Here is a 22,414-nt window from a genome sequence, read left to right on the forward strand (position 1 = left end):
CCAAACAGAGAACATCACCTGGTCTCCCACCTTCTCTGTGCAGCATCTCTCTTCCCCTCTGCAGCCTAGTAGCAGCCTAGATTAATAGGCTGGCCAATGCCTCCCCACCAGTTGCTTCTAATGAGATATGGAGATGACAGGGAAAGAACACTTGTTGAACAAGATGCTGTGTTGATTCCATCACTGACTCACCCTACAGTGTAGGATGTAACTCCTAAATCTTTCTCCTTTGAACTGACTCAGTCGGCAACATTAAGATCGGCCTCTGCCTGGGGGTACTCCAGTCTAAGCCTGTGGGTTCACCCAAGAATAATGCTGCATGGGATCATGGTGTGCCAGGATGGAAAACCATGCTGATGATGCTGAATTCTAAGGTATCTGTGATTCCCAGTCAAGATCATGTCAGAGCCAGAGAGAACAGGATACTGCTCTACATTTCCTAGCTCAGTGGTAGAGCATCTGCTTGGTGTGCAGAAGGTCCCAGGTTCAATCCCTGGCATCTCCCTTTAAAGGGACTAGGCAGACAGGTGATGTGAAAGACCCCTGCCTGAGACCCTGGAGAGCTGCTGCCGGTCTGAGTAGACAATACTGACTTTGATGGACCAAAGGTCTGATTCAGTATAAGGCAGCTTCATGTGTCCATGTGCCTTGGAAAGAATATCACAACTATTGCATTAGTGTGTTCTCATTTCTAAGGCAATGAATTTTGGCTTGCAGTTGACTCCTTGACCAAATATTTTCTCAGTTTCCTCAAGCTCTGATGCTGCAGCAGGCACTTATAATAGTTCTTTTAAAAATTATAGTTTTCTTTTGCTTTGTGATCTCAAGCTTTTTGCATTCAAGCTTTGGACAGACCTTCCTTTAAAAGGCAATGTGTAGGGACTGGCAAACTTCAAGTTGCACTACTTACTTTTGGCCCATTAGTACACTATGGATCACTGCCCCTATCTCAGCTGTCTCTCAGGAGCCACACTCCTCTAGCAGCACACTGGAGGATTCGTCCTCCTTTGTTGCTTTCCTGTTAGGCATTCTTAGTGTCCAAGGGGACATGATGGAAGCTTTGACAGTGTGAAAGCCTTCCTTCTTGAACTTTTTCCATGTGGATGTCTTGCTCTGCCTTGGTTTCTTTACAGTAGTGCTGTTTTCAGGAACATCCACAGCACATTGCCCTGTGTTTTCCCTTGCTTTGCTGTGATGTTTCCAAAACATGGTTTGGTATAATTTTTTTAAAAAAATTAGTTGAAGTGCCTTTAGATGCTGTGTGGAATGGGAAAAATTTCTTTACCTCATCCCCCACAACCACTATGCTCCCCCTTCTAAAAAAGACAAGAATTGACAGATTGCTATAACACAGTTGCATTCTAATGGTCTACTACAACAATGTACCAGTTCTTTTAAGTCTCTGTCCCTTTTCCTTGTGGAGTTATATGGGGAAAGGTACTTAGTGCACATTTCCCCTTATAGCTCTGCAACAAAAAGGGCTAGAGGCGTATAATTTTTAGAAAGAGCTGGGAAATGGTACATTGTTGAAGTGTATGACTTTACATTAGTACTGTAGTGACATGTCAATTATCAGTTTTTTTAAAGCCTATGGGGACTGAGGCAAGAAAAGTGTGGGGGAAAACTGCTGTGTAGATGCTGTGTTGCCACTGCAAATGCCTCTGCATTCACTGTGGCAAATGAGAGCTACATAGAGAATTGTCTCTATTTGGACGCAGACTCGATGAGTGCTGTTGGTGATCACTGGAAATTGATTTGTAGTGAACCACCATAGCAGATGTTCTGTCCATCTCCTGGAAGCTGGTAGTTTAATGAATGGCACAGGAAAATTTAGCTGTCTTTAAACATTTCTCCCCTAGAATTTAGGGGTTCAGGGAAAAAACAAGTAGGGGATGGAGTGTGATCCCAGCTGGACCATTCTGGAGCATCTGCCATTCTGGTACACCCAAATGGGATTGTTTTTCTGAACCATTCTCTTATTTTCAGCTTGCAGCTTGGTATGGAGAGCCAAAGAACTTCCGTCCTCCATAGAGTGGTCAGTTTTGCCCCTGATCCTCTCCCTGGTAAGATTTGCTATGGGAGGGTGCATCTCCATCTCTGTGGGAGCTGCTACTATCATCAGCCTAAAATATTAACCACCCGTTTCCATCTTCCCAGCCAGGCAGTATGACAGACACACCACTGAGCCAATCAGCTTTTATCTCTCGGGCTTGGAGGAGCTGCTGTCTTGGAAACCCACTTCTGATGATGCTTTCAACATATCTATTGAGCCATTAGCAAAACGAAATCCTCTGCTTGACAGCAACAGGCCCCACACACTGGTGTGCCATGACATGAAGGGTGGCTACCTTGAAGACAGGTTGGGACTTGTTGGAGTCTGCAATAGAGGCTGAAAAGGGGAAGGTTCCACATTTGGAAACCGTTGCCAAAAATAGCCAGAACAGCAGCAAGCAAGTCTTGGTGGGACATTTGAGTGTGCCGTGCACCCCTTGGAACCATCCACATAGCTGTAAAAGGAGTCTGATGGGCATTCAGTGCAATGCACTGAATGCCCATCAGACTCCTTTCACAACTATATGGATGGCTCCAGGAGGTGCATGGCACACTCAAATGTCCCACCAAGTCTGCTTGAGGCTGTTCTGGCTGTTTTTGGCATTTATGTACAAATTTACATAGCACACGTCAGGTATTCAGAGTGTTTTATATACATTAACTCCCAGTCCCGTTCACAGGCCCTGTAAATTACTTCTATGTTGTTATTGTCATATTGAGGTTGGTCTGTGGAGAGGGGGAAGGGAACTAAAGGAACAGCTGCTTGCCCGCCTGAGGTGAGGAGGGAACTGGGAGTTTCCTGGTTCATACTTCCTCTGTGCGCTGTTGTGAAGTTACATGGCTGTACACACACAACATCCCAATTCCCCTGTCCCCCTGCAGAACCAGCATAGCCTGTGACGATTGTACTTTAGCAGCTGTGCTTTGTGTGAGTCTGTAGGAGATGGTACCATGCTTTTGTAAATCCTTGCTTCTTTGGCATCCCACACTTCCAATTTAGCTTAGGAGCCCTGAACTAAAAGCCTGAAAAACTGGCTTATGGGATGCTCCCTGTACAGGAGAAACACGGGAGTAAATTTAATTTATATAATTGTCTGGAAAACTCCAGTTGTTATTATAGAGTCTCTTGAGAGAGAATGGCTCTGTGCCACCCTAGCTTCAGGAGATGTTCACATCAGCTACATTAAACACTAGCACTATAACGCATTCCTTCTCCATGGAAGTTCTGGTTTGCCATGTGTGATATTGGTCCTTGCTTATTACTTATCCCTGACAAAGTCTCTCTTCTTTTACTGGAGACAGGTTCATCCAGGGGTCAGAGGCCCGTGACCCTTTTGTGTTCTACCACTGGTGCTACATTGACATCTTTGTATACTTCAGCCACCACACAGTTACCATTCCGCCAGTGGTCTGGACCAATGCTGCTCATCGCAATGGTGTCCTTATGCTGGGTGAGTTTTTGGGGGAATGAAGCATTCTGGAGCATGTGATGTCAGCCCTGTGTTTGGCCTGCTTTAAAGAAGTACTCAGTGGTTACTTCCACACTAGGCATTTAGTCTGTAATTCATTAAGTTTTTATGGAGAATCCAGATGACATTATTGTCACCATTCTCTGTTGTTCAGATCTGATATGTGGCAAACTGCTATTGAGGTTTCTCAAGAGTATTGGCCCTTTAAATTTTGCTTCTTGTTTTACAGCTGCTTTTTCTGTGCTTAGTTAATTACTTTCTTGTTTTTCATGGCAGATGGAGATTTCTGAATTGATCCTTAATTATCAGATCTTATTCCTGGTGGTGATGGGGGGGGATTTTTTTCTTTTCTTCATGCAGCGATGGCATGTGTTTATTAATTTATACCTTTTATGATCATTATTGCACTGTTTTGAAATTACAGTAATAAAAAACAATTTATTTGGCTGCAAAAAGAAAATAAGTACTTAAAAACCACTCCTGCCCTCCTTGAACAAATACTGATAATTATGGATCTGTTCAGGAACACCACTGCTAATGTGGGTTAAAAGAAATTACTACATTAAACAGAATTACCTGTAAACCAAAGAAGCAAAATTGAAAGTGACAGTCACATGGAGAAGTGAAAGGTTGGCTGAGTAAGATTTGTTTCCAGGTAAATATTCTCTTGGGGATGAGTGTTGCTGGATTGGGAAGGAGTGCTAGATAAAGGGCCATATTGAATCACAAGAGGAATTACTAAGTAGGACAAAGTAATTACTCCTGCATTTGTCCAAGTTGAGTTTGATGCACTGGCATCAGAATGGGTTCTCCTTTGGGGGGACAGGGATACATTTTCATCCCACTAGTTGCATTCTTCTAAAATATTCTAAAATGGCTCCTGTTTTGTGAGTTGCTGTTAATTTGGTATCGCGTCTTCATTCTGAGATATGCTGTGAGTTCCTGCAAGCACCTCTTACGCCAGTCCCTCAGTTTATAGCATTCCTTTGTGGGAGAGGAATCAGAAATTACCTCTGGCATTTCATGTGTTTGGGCGATGCCCTGTTTCCTCCTGAGGGTTCTCCAGAGCCGGCTCTTCTCTGTCTGCTTTTCTCCTGCTATGAAGAGGTTCTGGATGAAGCAGGAGATTCATGTTCTCTCTGCTTCTCCCCCCAGGGACATTCATCACAGAGTGGACGGATGGTGCAAAGATGTGTGAGTCGTTTCTGGCAGGCGAGGAAGAAGCATATCGCTCCGTGGCTGAGCAGCTGGCTGCCATTGCACAGTTCTATCGATTCGATGGTTGGCTGGTCAACATTGAGAATTCTTTGAGTGTGAGCCATGTTCCCTCTTTGCAACCATTCTCAGCCCTCTTACTTCTTCCACCACGTACAGACAGGTGGCCCCTTGGCTGCTGTTGAAGCTCAAGATCATCTTGTTCACTCACTGTGTGTGTATATGTGTGAGCCTACTCATCCGTTCCTTCTGCCATTCCTAAAGTCCCTGGTTGTGCTTGAGGAATCTGGTGGCGCTCAAGGAGAGCTGAGATTGTGGCTATGGGCACGCTCAGTTTCCTGATGCAGCTTCATTACCCCTTATTAGGGTGATGGAGAAGGCTGGGTGTTGTCAGTTCTTTTCAGTGTGGATTGATGATACCTATCTGCATTATAACTGTTAGTACACATTAAGGAGTATTAGATTTTCCAGATTAATTTGAAATAAAAAAGGTGTGATGTTGTGCAGGCATCCTAGAGGAGCTGGGGCAAATAAAATCCCTAAGTGCAGGAAATGTAATTGGATAGTATTTCTGTGGAAAATTCCTGTTGCTGTAGAGTATCATAAAAGAGGGATATAGAGGCATACTATATAATTAGGAGAGGAGGCGGGAAGTAACTGCAGTTTAGCAATCCCGTCCACCTACCCTTTCCTCCTACCATAAGTGGCCCAATCTTCCTGAAAACTCAGCACTTTTTAAATTTCACAACAACCAACCTGCCTTTCCTCCAGCTTTTACAAAAATATAATGCAATTACTATATTCTGAAACTTTTTTTGTCTAATGTTGTCTGGTTGAAGTATTTGGAATATAACTTTGATGGTGATCTCAACACCTCCTTATTCAGAACTCTACCAAAGTTTTGGGGTTTTGGTGTCCCGCATAATGAGAGGGGCAAAGATCAGTGGCGAAGAATTTTAAGAAGGGGAAAAGGGTGGGAAAGACTAATCCAAAGGAAAAGATTGAAAGGAAGGAGAATGCTGAGATAGAGGTATACCAGCTCTCCTCTGTGTAAAAATATTCTGTATTTTGTTTGTCATTCCAACTTGCCAGTATATAAGTGATCTTGTTACTGCTTCTCTTGAGCCAGGTGGGAAATTTAGGTAAAATAAATAGAGGTGAGTCCAGGCGTCCTTAAAATTCTCCTGCAGAATGATCTCAGTTACTCTCTCCCCCCCTCTTCATTTTATAAATTAGGTAGCAGGTAATTGAATGGTGATTCAGTGGCACCTCCCACACTGCCTGTGCTTCAGTTATGCTGCCTGACTTCTTTATTTTTTCAAGCACTGCATCTATATTCAGTTGAAGTAACTCATTCATTACCTTCTTCCGTACCGCCCCCCCAGGAAAATTCAGAACCAGTTAGCAAAAAAATTGCTCCGTGGTATTGTTAGTGAGAGAAGGAGATTGAAAGCAGTGATCTACCACAGATAGGCAGAAACAGGTTTTCGAAGCTGCAGCTCAATGAGGAAATTCATTTTCTGTGAACAAAACGGGATGAGTCTGTATGCACCCTGTACTGGAAAGTAAGTTCCCAAATGGAAGTGTAACATTTCCATCGTCTGAGTTAGCTCTTGGTAGGATTTCAGGGACGTGCACAGAACAATTACATTGTGCCAGAGAGGTGCTATGGGATTACTGGGTCTTCTGAAGGACCCTTCCCACAGGGTGACTGTGCAGTCCTTTCATGGCAGGAGACGGCTGCACGCAACATGCCCCACTTCTTGCGATACCTGACAGACCGGGTGCACCAAGCTGTGCCAGGAGGAAAGGTGGTGTGGTATGACAGCGTCCTGAAGAGCGGCGAGCTCAGGTGGCAGAACGAACTCAACGATAACAACCAGTGAGTGATGTGAGGACTCCTGCTCCCCTACACCAAAGACATCCAGAGGCAGTGGGGGCTTGATCAGAAGGCAGAGTAAGAAAAGCAACTCCTGCAGGAGTTATTTTTACTGTTCCACTGAGCCTCCCATCCTTGTACTGTTGTATCTTACTGTTACATTTTGGGAATGAACCCCACATTGATTAGGGGGTGCAAATGTGAGAGTTAGAGTGGGTTTGGACAGTGAGCACACTGTTTTGTTTTGAAAATTCCTGGTTTCTAACATGGATTTTTCCTGCTCAGGATGATGTTATAACAGTTCCATAAATCAGGCTTTCAGGATTAGTAGCACGAAGACCCCGACTCAATATTCTGGAAAAACAGGGTTGTATTCAACAGCTGTTGGACCCAAACTTTGCTCTCAGGAGCATTGGAAATCAAGCTGGGCCCAGAATTTCCAATTCCAGCATTGGAAATCAAGCTGGTCTATTCCAGCTGCTAGGTACAAAGGTTACCCAACCAGAAATATGGAAAGGACAGGTACCTTTTCAACCCCCAGGGCTCAGACTGGGAAGGTGGGTGTGCATATCACCTAGGGTGCACTGATCCTTCTCAGCCATGAAAGTCAGCGAAGATTGGCTGAAGAATTTCATGGACTTTGGCTGAAGGAATTCATCCAGTTAGACCCATCTCAAGCCCATGTAGTCAAAACATCTACCAGGCTTAAAGCTGTGCGGCATCCATCCTTTGCTTGTGCCTTTGCAGGGTTTACTTTGATGCTTGTGATGGCTTCTTTACTAACTACAACTGGAAGGATGAGCAACTGCTGCAGACGAGAGAGATGGCAGGCGAGCGTCGGTGTGATGTCTACGTGGGGGTGGATGTATTTGGCCGTGGTGATGTTGTGAGCTGCGGCTTTGATTCTAACAAGGTGAACAGGCACAGTGACCACTGGGATGAGTGGCTGTGGCTGTACCAGGCCACATGGCTAAACTGGATTTCACATGGTGGCCAAGAGCTGCATTTTGCAGCTCAGGGCGCCAATGTAATTATTAACTGCGCACAACACTTTGCAAAGGGACGAGTCTTTGGGAGGGGCTGTGGCTCAGTGGTAGAGCATCTGCTTGGCGTGCAGAAGGTCCGAGGTTCAACCCTGGCATCTCCAGTCAAAGGGACTAGGCAAGTAGGTGATGCGAAAGACCTCTGCCTGAGACCCTGGAGAGCTGCTGCTGGTCTGAGTAAACAGTACTGACTTTGATGGACTATGGGTCTGATTCAGTATAAGGCAGCTTTTCAAGAGTCAGTCCTTGGGGCAGGCCAGATGCCCAGTCCTGTTGTCTTCAGCATTTCTGTACAGAGGGAACTGGCATCCCTGTAATGCACGCAATGTCCTCCTTGAATCTCACAGTCACCAGAGCTCTGTAATAACACCTGAAGGGCCACGTTCATCTTGATATCCTTGTGTCCCTCCAGTCTCTGCGTCTGATTCGTCATCATGGCCTTTCGGTGGCTATCTTTGCACCTGGCTGGGTGTACGAGCACTTGGGCCCAGTTGACTTCCTACACAACGAGAACAAGTGAGGACCATGGGAAGCTGATGGTTGAGGGTCCCCAGCTTGTCTTCTGGGGCAGAGAGAGGAGCAGTGGGATGGGCTCTGTGCAGTGAGTTGGCTTTATCGGACTTGCTCCCCCTGATCACTGTAGGGCTGATCGGGCCCTACAGCCGGGTATGAAGAGACCTGCGAACACTCTGGGGTGCCAAGACTGTCCCTTCTTGGCCAAACTTCCTGGTGTTATGCAGCCTTTGGTGGTGCAGGAGAAAGGTGGCTTGGTAATTACCAGTGTGGTGTAGTGGTTAAGAGCAGTGATTTGGAGTGGTGGACTCTGACCTGGAGAACTGGGTTTGATTCCCCACTCCTTCACATGAGTGGCGGAGGCTAATCTGGTGAACTGGATTTGTTTCTCCACTCCTACACACAAAGCCAGCTGAGTGACCTTGGGCTAGTCACACCCTCTCAGCCTCACCTACCTCACAGGGTGTCCGATGGGGGGAAGGGAAGGTGATTGTAAGCTGGTTTGATTCTTCTTTAAGTGGTAGAGAAAGTCGGCATATAAAAACCAACTCTTCTTTTCTGTTTCCAGATTCTGGGGCCTGCTGGCTGAATGGCTGCCCACTCATAGTGTTGGCTCCCTTCCCTTCAGCACCAGCTTCAGTCTAGGCATGGGTAAGAAGCACTTCAGCAATGGACAGGTGAGCATCCTGGGCAAGATATAGCCTGTTGAGGGGGGGAGCTATGCTGTGTTATGCCTTGAGTCATTAGATGCCACTGTCTGTTGGCCAGTGTGGTATTGGACTAGGTTCTGGGGAGCCCAGGTTTGAATCCTCACTCTGGCATGGGAACTTGCTGGGGGGCTTTGGGCCAGTAACACTCTTGCAGCCTAACCTACCTCATAGGATTGTTGTGAGGATGAAATGGAGGAGGGGAAAATGTTGGAAGCCACTTTGGATTCCTACTGGGAAGAGATGTGGAGTATAAATGAAGCAAGTAAATAAATAGCTGCCCAGTTAGCTGCTCTGCAGGCAATACCAGTGACTCCACGGGTTTCAGGCTGTTCCATTCTAGGGCATTGCTCTTCTGAGCTAATTTTCTACCTGTGGAAAGTGTCTGGCTGCACTGGACTTCTTAACCCTCAATCCCCATTTCATCAGCAAAAAGCCAGGATCCTTTAGGCATTGCAGCTTAGGGGAAGAAGAGCACAGCTGCCCTCTTGTTTACCTGCCAGGTTAGCATGTGGCTTCTTTTGGAGGGGACCTTTTCCCTTCAGGTCTTTTAGCTAGGAAGACCGCTAGTTTGACATAGAAGATTGCATGAGAACATAAAAAAGAGTCCTGCTGCATCAGACCAGTGGCCCATCCAGTCCAGTGTCTTGTCTCACGGAGTGGCCAACCAGTTCCTCTGGAGGGCCAACAGCAGGGCATAGAGGCTGAGGCCTTCCCCTAATGTTGCCTCCTGGCAGTGGTATTCAGAGGCTTATTGCCTTTAGTCAACATGACTAGTAGCCACTGATAGTTCTATCTTCCATTAATCTTGTCTAATCCCCTTTTAAAGCTGTGTGTCTACCGGTGGCCATCACTACTTCCTCTGGCAGTGCATTCCACATTTTAATCACCCGTGTAAAGAAGTATTTCCTTTTGTTCATCCTGAATCTACTGCCCATCAACTTCATTGGATGCATTTGAGTTCTAGTATTTTGGGAGAGGGAGAAAAAAGTTACCTCTGTCCATTCTGTCTACCCCATGCATAATTTTATAAACCTCCGTTATGCCCCCACCCTGACCCAGATGCCCCGGGCTAGTCCGATCTTGTCAGATCTTGGAAGCTTAGCAGGGTTGGCCCTGGTTAGTTCCTGGATGGGAGACCAGGGAAATCCAGGGTCTCTATGCAGAGGCAGGCAATGGCAAACCACCCCTGTACGTCTCTTGCCTTAAAAAAACCCTACATGGTAGCCATAAATTGGCTGTGGCTGGACAGCACTTTCCACCACCACATTGTGCCCCCCAGTAGCTTTTAGTAACTTTTCTAAACTGAAAAGTCTCACTCTTCTACCTTTCCTCATACGAAAGGTGCTCCAATCCCTTCAGAATCTTAATTGCCATCTTCTGTGCTTTTTCCAGGTCTGCAGTGTCCTTTTTGAGATGTGTTGACCAGCACTGCACACAGTATTCCAAATGAGGCTGCAGCATAGATCAATAGAAGGGCATTATAATATTGGCGGTTTTATTTTCAACCCCTTTTCTAATAATCCCCCAAATAGAGCTTGCCTCTTTCACTGTTGCAGCACTTTCGATTGACATTTTCATTGAGTTATCCACTGCAACCCCAAGGTCACTTTCCCTCTCAGACTCAGCAAGTTCACACCCTATTGACGTGTATTTAAAGTAGGATTCTTGATTCTAGTGTGCATTGCCTTACACTTACCCACATTGAACTTCATTTGCCACACTGTTACCCACTCACCCGTTTTGTAGAGATCGTCCTGGAGCTCTTCACATTCCACCTTGGTTTTCACCATCCTGAATGATTTTGTGTCATCTGCAGACTTGGCCACCAGGCTGCGCACCCCTGCTTCCAGACCATTTATGAACAAATTAAATAGCACCAACCTCCTTGTGGTACCCCACTGCTTACCCTTCATGGAGTGAACTGAATATTTATTCCTGCTCTCTGATTAAAATTGTTTAGCCAATTTTTAATCCGTGAAAGGACCCATCATCCCGTGAGTGCTAACCTTACTCAGGAGTCTTTGAAAATGCCTTTGACAAGGTTCCTTACCAAAGTCCAAGTGTATAGTGTCTACCAAGTCATTTTTTGTTCGCTTTCTCAAAGAACTCCAAAAGATTGGTGAGGCTGAACTTTCCTTTGCAGAAGCCATGCTGATTTTCCCTCAGGGGGCTTTGTTCCTCTATGTGACTAATAACAACACGTTAGGCTAACTGGCCTGTAATTTCCTGGTTCCCCTCTGGTCCCCATTTTAAAAATCAATGTAACTTTTGCTACTCTCCAGTCTTTGGGTACAGTGGTTGATTTTAGTGGCAAGTTAATATATCTTGGTTAGTAGATCAACAGTTTCAAATTTAAGTTCCCTAAAAACACTTGGGTGTATGCCAGCAGGACCCATTTCTGCTCTGGATGTATTTAAATAAATGCTTATTGTTTGTCTTGACACTTTTTACAATCCCACTCATCAAATTCTCCTTTTGGTTGTGTAAGTATTAACTTACACTTCTTTTTCCCAGACCTTGTGCTCCCTTCTGTTCATCACATTGAGGCAGATGTTCTGCTTTTTAGAGGAAGCCTTTTTGCATTTCATGGCTTCCTTGACTTGGATGATTAACCATGCAGGTATCCTTTTAGAGTTAGCAGCACCTTTCCTAAGACTGTCCCAGTCTTTCCTGCAAGGGCAGGCTCTGTTGCTACACATCAAAGCTGTTGCGTCTAATTTTCACGTTTCCAGACCCAAGACCCCACTTTACTACTGCTAAGCAGTCACTGGATGGGGTGATTTACAAAGGAGAACTGGCAGGCTTGGTGTGTGTGTTTGTTTTTTTTACTCCCACGTGCTGAACTCTGCAAACTCACCACTTTCCTTTCAATCCCAACCCTCAGTGAGAATTCCAGATGCACCCTTCTGATGGCTAGATGGCCGTCTGTCAGCAATGCTGATTCTATGACCTTAGGCCAGGGGTTCTCAACAAGGGGGGGGATTCCCCCTGGGGGGAATTTTCGGGTTCCGGGGGCGGGAATTGGGTCCACTATTTAGCGAAGTGCATATTATTTGGAATACGCCTTTTGAGATAGACTATTTTGGGAAGGGGGGAATTATGTTCTGAACAATGGTGAAAGGGGGGAATGGAGCAAAAAAGGTTGAGAACCATTGCCTTAGACAGATCATGAGAGGGAGGGCATCTTGGCCATCTTCTGGGCATGGAGTAGGGTCACTGGGGGTGTGTGGGGGAGGTAGTTGTGAATTTCCTGCATTGTGCAGGGGGTTGGACTAGATGACCCTGGTGGTCCTTTCCAACTCTGATTCTATGAAGGAAACAGAAAAGCAATCGCCTGGAAGCAATAGAGAACCCCCTCCCTCTCCTTTCTCTTAGTCATATCATACGTAGTCTTGCAGAATTTAGCTGGAAAGTTGCATAGCTGCTGCTGTGCCAAGTGCTGCTACTCTTAAAGTGACTGAAATGGCAGGGTTGCTCTGAAGTTCTAGTGCAATCTTTGGGCTAGCTGGCAACCTTTCATGGATCAAATTCCATGGCTGCCATCCAATTTATCCTCACATCAGCCCAATGCAGTAGGTAAGGGTGACAGAGTAAGCAGCCGAAGGTCACCCAGGTAACTTAATGGCCAAGTGTGGATTTAAACCCAAGTTTCCCCAGTTCTAATTCAGCACTGGTTTTTCGTGGCAAAGGCTAGCTGTGTGTGGGGGTCACATTTCATTGTGAGATGATGATTTGTGAGGGCACATGACAAGGTGTCCTCAGTTGTGGGATACCCTCCAAGAAGAGGGTGATGTGGCTCAGTGGTGGAGCATCTGCTTGGCATGCAGAAGGTCCCAGGTCCAATCCCTGGCATCTCCAGTTAAAGGGACTAGGCAAGTAGGTGATGTGAAAGACCTCTGCCTGAGACCCTGGAGAGCCACTGCCGGTCTGAGTAGACAGTACTGACTTTGATGGACCAAGGGTCTGATTCAGTATAAGGCAGCTTCATGTGTTCATGAGACCTATTGAATATGAACATCTGTAGGTGGATAAAAACAGATGTTCAGGTGGGCATTTCAGCAGATGTAGGAATACAGAACTTGGTTTTGTTGGTATTGTACTACTGATTTCCCCACCATATATTATAAGATAAATTATGGTGATTTTTATTGTAAACTAATTAATGCCTGAAGTGGGTGATTTCAATTAATCCTGTTTTCAATTAAGACTCAGATGAATACTATCAGATCTCCAGCTAAATTATAGTGGAGTAATTTGACACTGGAGTTTCTTTCTGCAGCTCTTTTGTTGAACAATAGTGACTTTTAGATCTGCAGCAGAAGATCCTAACTTAATTACTTAGTGCTGCTGTTCATGAACGTAACAATGGAATGACCTTTTGGAATATCCACTTCCTCTCATCAGGATGGGTCTGCAAGTGTTTGCTGATTAGAATGAAAAGTTTGAACTATTTAGCAGGAAGAAATAAGCTCACTAATTAGCTAGAAAGAAGCGCATGCTAGACTGACCTTTCGTTGAGCAAGAGACCCGAAGCTTCCAGATGGTAAATGGACAGTTTGCATGAAACGGGCAAATGCAAACTTCACTGAAGTGCACTCCAGGAAGGGTGTATGTGGTGTATGTTTGAGGCGAAGAGGGAGGACAAGAATGATGACATGTAAGTAAGGAAGAGGAGCCCTGTGGTGCAGAGTGGTAAGCTGCTGTACTGCAGTCGAAAGCTCTGCTCACGACCTGAGTTTGATCCCAACGGAAGTTGGTTTCAGGTAGCCGGCTCAAGGTTGACTCAGCTTTCCATCCTTCCGAGGTCGGTGAAATGAGGACCCAGCTTGCTGGCGGTAAAGGCAAGATGACTGGGAAAGGCACTGGCAAACCACCCCGCAAACAAAGTCTGCCTTGGAAACATTGGGATGTGACGTCACCCCATGGGTCAGGAATGACCCGATGCTTGCACAGGGGACCTTTACCTTTAAGTAAGGGAGGGGCTGTGGCTCAGTGGTAGAGCGTCTGCTTGGCATGCAGAAAATCCCAGGATCAATCCCCGGCATCTCCAGTGAAAGGGAGTAGGCAAGTAGGTGACGTGAAAGACCTCTGCCTGAGACCCTGGAGAGCCGCTGCTGGTCTGAGTAGACAATACTGACCTTGATGGTCTGATTCAGTATAAGGCACCTTCATGTGTTCATGTGTGTACTTTATCGATTCACCCTGCTTTAGCGTGTAATGACTTTTTTTAATCAGGAGAACGGGACCAAGCCGTGGTACAACTTGAGTGCTCAGGAGGCCCAGCCCCTGTACACGAGCGAGCGGCTGCCTGCCGGGGGCTGGTTGCGGACCCGCTGCTGCTTGCAGGATGCCTGGTGCGGGGGTAGTTCCCTGCTGCTGGAGGGGGCCATCCCACCCACCGCTAATCACATCACAGCAAGGTGAGCAGAACAGCTGCAGGTGCAGAAACATGGGTGGCCACACAGAAGAGCTGAAGCAGCCTTTCCACTTCTTGGTATTTGTTGGCCATGCGCGCAGAAAACGGGGTTACCCTGCAGATGAAGAAACTGCTGTATGACTGCTCTTTGAACGGTCCGTCTGCTTTTACCCTCCGCTGCTCAAACATGGAATGAACAATGTGCAATTTGCTGGGGTGGTGGTAAGGTAAAGCGAGCAGTAGTGGTGGGCTGTGGGGGCATTTGGGGAGGAGGGATGAGAGGAGAGAATGGTGGAGAAGGGCCAGCAAAGGGCAGCTCTCTGGGGGACACTTCTGGTTTTTCCTGACAGCTTCCTGGTTGGCCACTGTGTGAACAGACTGCTGGATTTGATGGGGCTTGTTCTGATCCAGCAGGGCTTTTCTTGTGCTCTTATGTCCCCTCCCAGCATGGTGAAGAACATGGGTAGTATTCTGCATGGCCACTTCCACACAGGGTTACGGAAACATGCCCCCACCGCAGCAGCAGCAAGCAGTGTGGGAATAGAGTCTACACCTTGCTGTGCGCACTGCTGCTGCCATCCCCTGCACAAGTTGGCAGAGAAAGGGCAAAAAGCCATTGAAAGGGGCTAAAAAGGAAGAGGGGGTGGCGCATGGCAGCAAGCTGTCCGCATGGCTGGGCTTTGCTCTTCCCCATAGTGATGATGGCAGAAGTGTCTGCATGGATGGTCCCTCGCAGCTGTTCTGAAGTTTTCTGTTTAAACCAGAGATAGTTTTTAAATTGGCTTAAAGGGGAAAGCCCCAGGAATGTCCTGAGTCATTCTCAGAATGATGTCATGTGGACATTCCCCTTTATTGCAATGGGCTTCCTGTGCAGGTTAAAAACCCCATGTGGAAGCAGCCTGTGATGGTTAGCTCGGAGCAGCCCTTTTAGTTGGCCAGTGCATTACTATTAGAAATAGGGGCTAAGCACCACTTCTTCTACCTCTGCAGGAAAAGGTCTACCCACAAGCCTGAGCTATAGCTTTTCCTCTGCATTTTATGAGTGGGAAAAAAGACAACACTTACCTCTTCCTGTAATATCTCAAGTAGAAAATGCTAGCTATTAGCAAGCTTTAAGTGAACAGTATTATCTTCTGACTAAAGGTGGAGTTGTGATCTAGCACTATAACATTTTGGGGGAAAAGGTGAAATTAGTGGAAGATACTTATAGAATTGGAAGTGGTTTCTAATGGTCTCGATTTTAAAAAACAGACAGTGACTTGCACCTAAACTATACGCAAGACAATTCTGATCAGGCTGAGCTACCCTGGACTGATTACCTGCTCCACTGATGCAGTGTAGCATTTACTGCCTTTGTAGGCACCCTGGTGATCAGAACTGAGACGGCAGCAGCCATTGGGAGCAGCAGGAAAAGGTGGGGTGCCAGCCGTTCTGGAAGGAGGAGAAGAGGCAGTGGGCCAAGTGGGTGTGTTGATGGCCTGCCTGTTTCTCAGGGTATCTCATTAGTTAAAACAGCAGGAGGCTGGAGGTGGATGGCGGGGAAGGGAGCATTCTGTTGAGCATCTAGTTTGGAGGAAGACTCCTTAGATGCTCAGCACTCTGCCTCAGGCTCTCCTTCTACCGTTTTGTCTCTCTCTCCCTCCCCCCTCCAAATTTATTGGTCAAAACTTCATCCTGGGTCATCTGTGGCTGGATTAAATTAGTTCTCCTGCTGGTTTACTAATGAGCGTGTTCTCTGCCTGTGTCCTTGACCTGTAAAAACTGTAATGAAGCCAGTGACTCAGTTTCACTCTGCAGGGATCTAGATGTGGATTTGACCAAAAGGGTCGGGGAATGAATGACTGCGTTGGTCCTGGTAGCGGCATTCTTCATGCAAGGGACAAGGTGGGGGAGGGAATACTACATGTGGATGTTAAAAACCAAGGATCGAGCAAAAAACGACAAACCAACCAGGGGGTGGATGGGTTCATGGACCTGGTTGTTACGAGTTGGAGGGTGGCTTGATCTGAATCACAGACCGGGAAGCCTCACGTATCCTGTCACGTGCTAGTAATGTCAGTAGGCATGTGATGGGGCCTAGAGGACTCTGGGAAAGCCTGAGAACCTTTGGGCCTCTTTCAAGCAGTTAGCCCTGGCTGGGTCCAGACACTCCTTTTGTACTGGTTTGACCAAGGTGCACGAAGCCAGGAGTTCTGACCCACTGCTTTTGGAAGCCTTATGCCTAGGGCTGGCAGTGACTGTGTCCTCTCTCTGTCTCTCTCTCCCTGTCTGCCTGGGGATTGGTGGGGGGGTCACCAGGCTGTTTTCCTTTCAGACGCCGGCACCTCACAGACTCTACCTTGTCTTAATTTATAAACACGAAGGCTCGTCTGGAGCAGTGTCCATTGCCCCAGAGCTGACAACGCAGGAGTCACACACTTGTTTTAACTTGGACGTGTCTGCGCGGTCTGGTAAGGACTTCTCAGCTTCTACCCTAGGAAGTTTCCCCTCTGATAGGCTGTAGAAGGCAATCCATAGCTTCAAACCTCTTGCTGAAGGGCTCTGCAGATGTTGTCCAAAGAGTAATCTTTAGGTACATCTGAGGGATCCATTTTGCGTATTGAGCTGCAAGTGGAACTGAAGGAGTGGCTCCATACATGACTTAGTATAGCCCTATGTTCTCCATTAAAATAGAGTTCCTTGATTCTACTGTGTCTACTAAGAAGTAGGTCCTGTTTGCCAAAGTTCTGTTTTGTTCTTTAGCTTTTAGCCCAATTAATCTCTGTTCAGTTTGGGCCAGCTGCTCCTCTCCTGGAATCTTTGAATTAGAGGTTAATTATAATGAATCTCCTATTCATTTGATCTCTTTTGAACTATTAATTATCATTTCTCAGTTCATTTAAGGAGGTGGGGGGATTTGAGTACTTATTTTCACTTTATAGGCAGCCAGCCAAAATCACTGCTCATTGTTTTTAAAATCAGATGTCAACTTAATTTTCACATGTTAACAATAATATACAGTGATCAGATTTGTTTTAAAAGAGCAGTGGTTTGGACTGGCTACAGTGTAAAACCAGTATTTAAACACACACACCCCGACACAAACATTGCTTATTTACAATTGTGAGAGAGAATCTGTCATTAGTGAGACAAACAGGCAATAAGTAGCTAGGGTGAAAAGAGAAGGTAGGGAATAAAATGTAAGAGGAAAGGTAGCCCTGATGAAGAGTTCTTCCAACTGTGCCTATGGTCAGCCAGGTATTGAAACTGTACTTTAAATGTTTTAAAATGCTCATAAGTTTGATCTGGAAAAAGAAAATAAAAAACTAATGCAGAAAACACTGGAATGTAACTGGCTCCCAGGGGCATCTTCAGAATTGTCCATTAGGATGGAGTGGACAAAACAGTGGCAGTTCTAGACTGAATGGCTAGTGTCGGCTGAGTCGCCATTCTTTGTAGATTTGCCTCCCCCCCGCCACCTGCTGTGCCTTCTGCCTCTCTCTGATTGTTCTCTTTCCTCCAGCAGAACCAACCCGGCATAAGCCCTCACTTCTCCTCCCGCCTCCTCCCCACCTGGCCCAGTTAATGAGAGAGTGTGGACATCATGGGGATCTTGGTTGGCAGGGCCGGTGAGTGGATGGGGAAGGGCGCAAAGCTTCTTTCTGTAATAAGTTTGTCCTGCAAACAGCTGATTTCTTACCTGGCCTCAGCAGCCTGAATACTGGCCCTCGTTGAGGACAGCTTTTGTGTTTCCAAACCAGAGAGCTGTGAGCAGCATAGGATGGACTTCTCCGCCCTTGCAGCTGGCCAGACGCTGACACTTTGGCTTCCTCTTATCCCCCAGATGCTACGAGCTGGAGCTCCAGAACTGTGTCCTGAATGAACTTTTGGTTGGTGTCTCCCGTCGGCACAGAGGCCAGGATGAAGTGCCTTTCACCTACCACCTGGGCGAGATCTGGGTAAGGGAACAGTAGAGAGTATCAGGGAACAATCCAGAATGGTTCAGGAAATGGGGACTGGGGGGAGTCACCTTTTTAGCAGCTCAGGTACAGGCAGAGGTTTTCCCCAGTGGGGACTTCCAGTGGCTTTAAATTATTCTCTCCTCCGTTTTATCTTCACACTAACCTAGTAAGATAAGTCAGTTTGGGAAAGAGCATCTGGCCCAAGGGCATGGTGGACTGGGGATTTGAACCTAGATCTCCCAGAGATCTTAGGGCCAAAGTATAAGAGAGGGTGAGCATGGATCCATCCTGAGGCTGGCCATGCAGCATTTGTAGTTCTTTAAAATTTGCTACGAGGCCACTGTCTGGATTGGGCACACGGTGCGGGGCCCCAGAAACTCTTGTTTCCTGCCTGTTTCTTCCCTGTAAAGGAATGGGTGAGAGAAACAAGAATTTCTGGGGCCACCATGCCACATGCCTGATCTGGATTGTAGATTCATGGCAAGTTTTAAAGAACGCTGCTAACATGCAAAGGGAGTTTCACAGTTGCAAAAAATAACATAAACAGTCGCTGTGTAATGAAAAGGCACCTGCAAAGTTATTAATTTGCCAACTCAGTTAGCTTTTACTGTGAGCTATATCACTCATAATTAACAAAATGTTCTCCAGAATAATTGTTGTGGGTTCCAAAATTCCAAGGTAACACATATAAATACACATACAAATTGCCCTAACTTAACAATCTTGAAAGATGTAACGATGATGAAGAAGAGTTGGTTCTTATGTGCCCACTTTCTCTACCACTTAAGGCAGAATCAAACCGGCTTACAATCACCTTCCCTTCCCCTCCCCACAACAGACACCCTGTGAAGTAGGTGGGGCTGAGAGAGCATGACTTGCCCAAGGTCACCCAGCTGGCTTCATGTGGAGGAGTGGGGAATCAAACCCGTTTCTCCAGATCAGACTCCACCGCTCCAAACCAGTGCTCTTAACCACTACACCACGCTGGCTCTCAGTGTGTAATTGTTGTAGTTCCCAAAGTTAAAAAAAAATGTGTAAGCCTAACAATCAGTCATAAATGATACTGCTGTGTAAATGATACTGCTGTGTAAATATAACAAAACGAGATGCCCAGCTTTGGTAATTCGTTTTGCAGTTGCTTTGTCAATATGGTATCAAGATTTATTTGATTTCATGCAAAAATTTCAAAAAACAGCTATTTTATTTTTTCCTGTTAGAAATGTTTTTATAAAAATGTTGTTAATGTTAAGTTTTAAAGAACTACAAATACTTTTAAAATGGCATCGGCAGCCACGGGGTGGATCCGTGCTCTGCGTCACTTGCAGCTTGGCTCTTAGTCTAATGCTGTAACTACATCACATTGGCATTAAATGTTCCTTAAAAGGAACTGTTACTTTAAAAGAAACACAGAGTTCTGTTTCAGAATAAGATTTTCTGTTTATAGCAAGAGGAGGATCCACGACCTAAGAGTCGCCCAGGTTAAGTTCTTAACTTTACTAAATCAGCAAAGGAAACCTCATCCTCATGGCCTCTCCATGTACTGAAATACTTACCATATCCAGCAGGGGTGTCACATAAGGCCCAGGGGCTGTATCCGGCCCCTTGAGAGCTCTTATCCAGCCTCCGAGCCAACCGAGGCAGCCCACCCACCCCCACTCAACCTGGACTGGCAAGGCCTGGCCTGGACCGACCAAGTGACATTTATGTCATATCCAGCCCTCATAACAATTGAGTTTGACACCCCTGATATTCAGACTCAGTGGAAAAGAGACAAGTCATCTCTCTCTAGTCTTGTTGGAAGGCTGAGTGAGGAGTAAGGAGACTGGAGATTTGCAGTTATGCTCTTGGGATTACAGGCCTAGCAAGATTTTTGTTCCCTTACCAGCCACAATGGAGACTTTACTCCATTGATCAGAAGAAACACGCCTGGCATGCCCTTGTGTTTTAACAGCTGTATGTGTAGAAACTGGCAGTGATGCTTTTCACACCATGGAGAGAAATGATCATCTCCCGCTAATTTCTGCATTTCAAGTAACTGTCAAAGTCACAGAGGCAAGCTATACCATACGCTTCTTCACTTGTTTACCCTAGTTTGTCCACGTAATCTGCAGACACACACACACACACACACACACACACAGCGCATTTCCCCGCAGCTGCTGTGTGGCTGCAGGGAACATGGGCAAACTAGTGTAAATGAGTGAAGAAACGTATTGTGTAGTTTGCCTTACATCTACAGCAGGCAGTTGAAAGATTAGCAACCGTAACGTCTTACAGAGATTCCCAAGAGCCAGAGACCCCTGCCATTTCTAAATTCTGCGCCATTGCAATTAAAATACGCAAAAATAGGGTGGAAAAAAACTGTTAAACTCTTTTATACTTTTATATTTTTAGTAATCTTAAATTGGCAAGCCACTTTAGTGTCATGTGCTAATTTTGTATATCTTATTAATACCAGATTTTTAAAACCAATTTTTGTAATTTGTAACAGTTTTTACAGTTTTATGAAGTTGGACAATATGATAAACTAACTTCTAGCTGGTCCAATAGACCGTATTAATAAACTTGGCTTGACTTGACCTCTGCCGCTTCTCCTTTTCTGCCTAGTAACTGCAAGGCCTTGCCATGCATTCTTGAGGATCCTAATCCTAACAAGACCTAACAAGTTTTGTCAGCCATCCTAATGTTAACTTTGGGCTCTATAAGTCTCCTTCCCCTTGTGATGTGATTTGCTTGAACTCACCAGGGGAGAAAGCAATGCCGAAATGACACTGGCTTTCCCAACTGACCCCTAATCCTGCAAGCGCTTCTCCTTGAAGGAATGCTCAGTGTAAATTACACGGTCCTAGAAAGGCTGAAGTGGGTGCAGTTTGGTCCTGTCCTCCAAGGTGGGGAATGCCAAGACTTGCCCCAGATTCATTCATTTCCCTCCCTTATGCTTGGTTCTCTGCTCAGGGACATCTCTCTGTCCTACATTTTAATAATCCTGGCTCGTTTGTGCCAGCCCTGTGGGGCCACGTCACGTGACTCTGCTTCTTGCCTTCAAAAACCATCTTCCTGCTTTTGTGCTATTCCCAGCAGTCACCTGTTGCCTGATTCTCCCTAGGTTATGGATGCCGCCCACTTGCGCTCCCCACTGCCCGCTGCAACCGGCAGTCCAGTCTCATCCATTGAAGTTGCCCACGTCCAGTGGCATCGCCCTTCCCCGGAGGAGCTCTCCGTCAGTCTTACCTTGCAGTGGAACTGTCCTCCTAGCAAGGCCAAGTGCTTTCGCGTGCACTACCGCAGTGGCTCATGTGTTGGTGATCCGGAACCCTCTCCGCTCCAGATTGGGGAAGCCCATGCGCCCCTGTACCGCGTGACTGATCTCAGGGTGCCGGATGCTCACTCCGAGGCTTCTTGCCACTTAGAGTTCCTTGTGGAACCAGTGCCTCATGATGGGGTCCAGGTAGCTGTTGCCATGTGGGGAAGGCTACTCTTTGTGTACTCTAACCCAAAGCTACCCAGCACTGGTGGCAATACCAATGCTCGGTAAATGAACTTACAGGCTCTAAAATAAAAGGAGTAAGATCCTGTCCCAGAGCTGTGATATGAGGTGCTTCTTAAGTAGTGAGATGGGTGGGCACTAGCACTATTATTCCTCTTCTCAGGCTTCAGAAATGCAACTGTTTCAGCACTGACAGCATATACCCAAAGGTACCTTCTGGTTGTGTCAGTGTTCTAGTGTTATAGTTATCTTATACCAGAAGAAAGATTTTAAGGGAAATAAATCCTTACAAAGTGTGTTACACTATACTCAGGATGCAAAAGTGGTGTTCCCTTGTAAATTTGCGGGATTTCAGCAATGTGGGTTCCTCAGGAAAATCCATGTTCATCTTCAACATACGTCTTAAGATGTGTTACCTCTGCAAAGGTAATTCTGTTGGTACAGGGGAACATTGCAACGTGGTGTTGAATAGGGTTTTTTTTTTGTCCACAACATGTTAAAAAATATTTTTGTCATGACCTTCAATAAGTTGTTTTTCTCTCCTGATTACAGGAGGGAACTGCAGCACTCTTAGGTAGTTTCAGTGGGTAGCTGTGTTGGTCTGCAGTAGAACAGCAAGACTGAAGCCCAGTAGCACTTTAAACGGAATTTCTGGGGTATAAAAGCTTTTGAGAATTGGAACTCCCTGA

General features: G+C 46.1%; 1 protein-coding gene across 1 annotated transcript; it reads left to right on the forward strand.

The window, feature by feature from the left end:
* The first annotated feature begins 356 nt into the window (after positions 1–356).
* ENGASE (endo-beta-N-acetylglucosaminidase) lies at positions 357–21,773 on the forward strand. The gene is given in 14 exon segments (XM_056854097.1): positions 357–374; positions 1,987–2,063; positions 2,162–2,359; positions 3,355–3,503; positions 4,677–4,834; positions 6,470–6,618; positions 7,363–7,528; positions 8,071–8,174; positions 8,740–8,848; positions 14,117–14,301; positions 16,596–16,747; positions 17,800–17,905; positions 18,121–18,235; positions 21,345–21,773. Coding segments are annotated over 14 exon segments (2,115 nt in total).
* The last annotated feature ends 641 nt before the right edge of the window (positions 21,774–22,414 follow it).

The sequence above is a fragment of the Euleptes europaea genome, chromosome 1 (assembly GCF_029931775.1).
Source record: "Euleptes europaea isolate rEulEur1 chromosome 1, rEulEur1.hap1, whole genome shotgun sequence".
NCBI lineage: Eukaryota > Metazoa > Chordata > Lepidosauria > Squamata > Sphaerodactylidae > Euleptes > Euleptes europaea.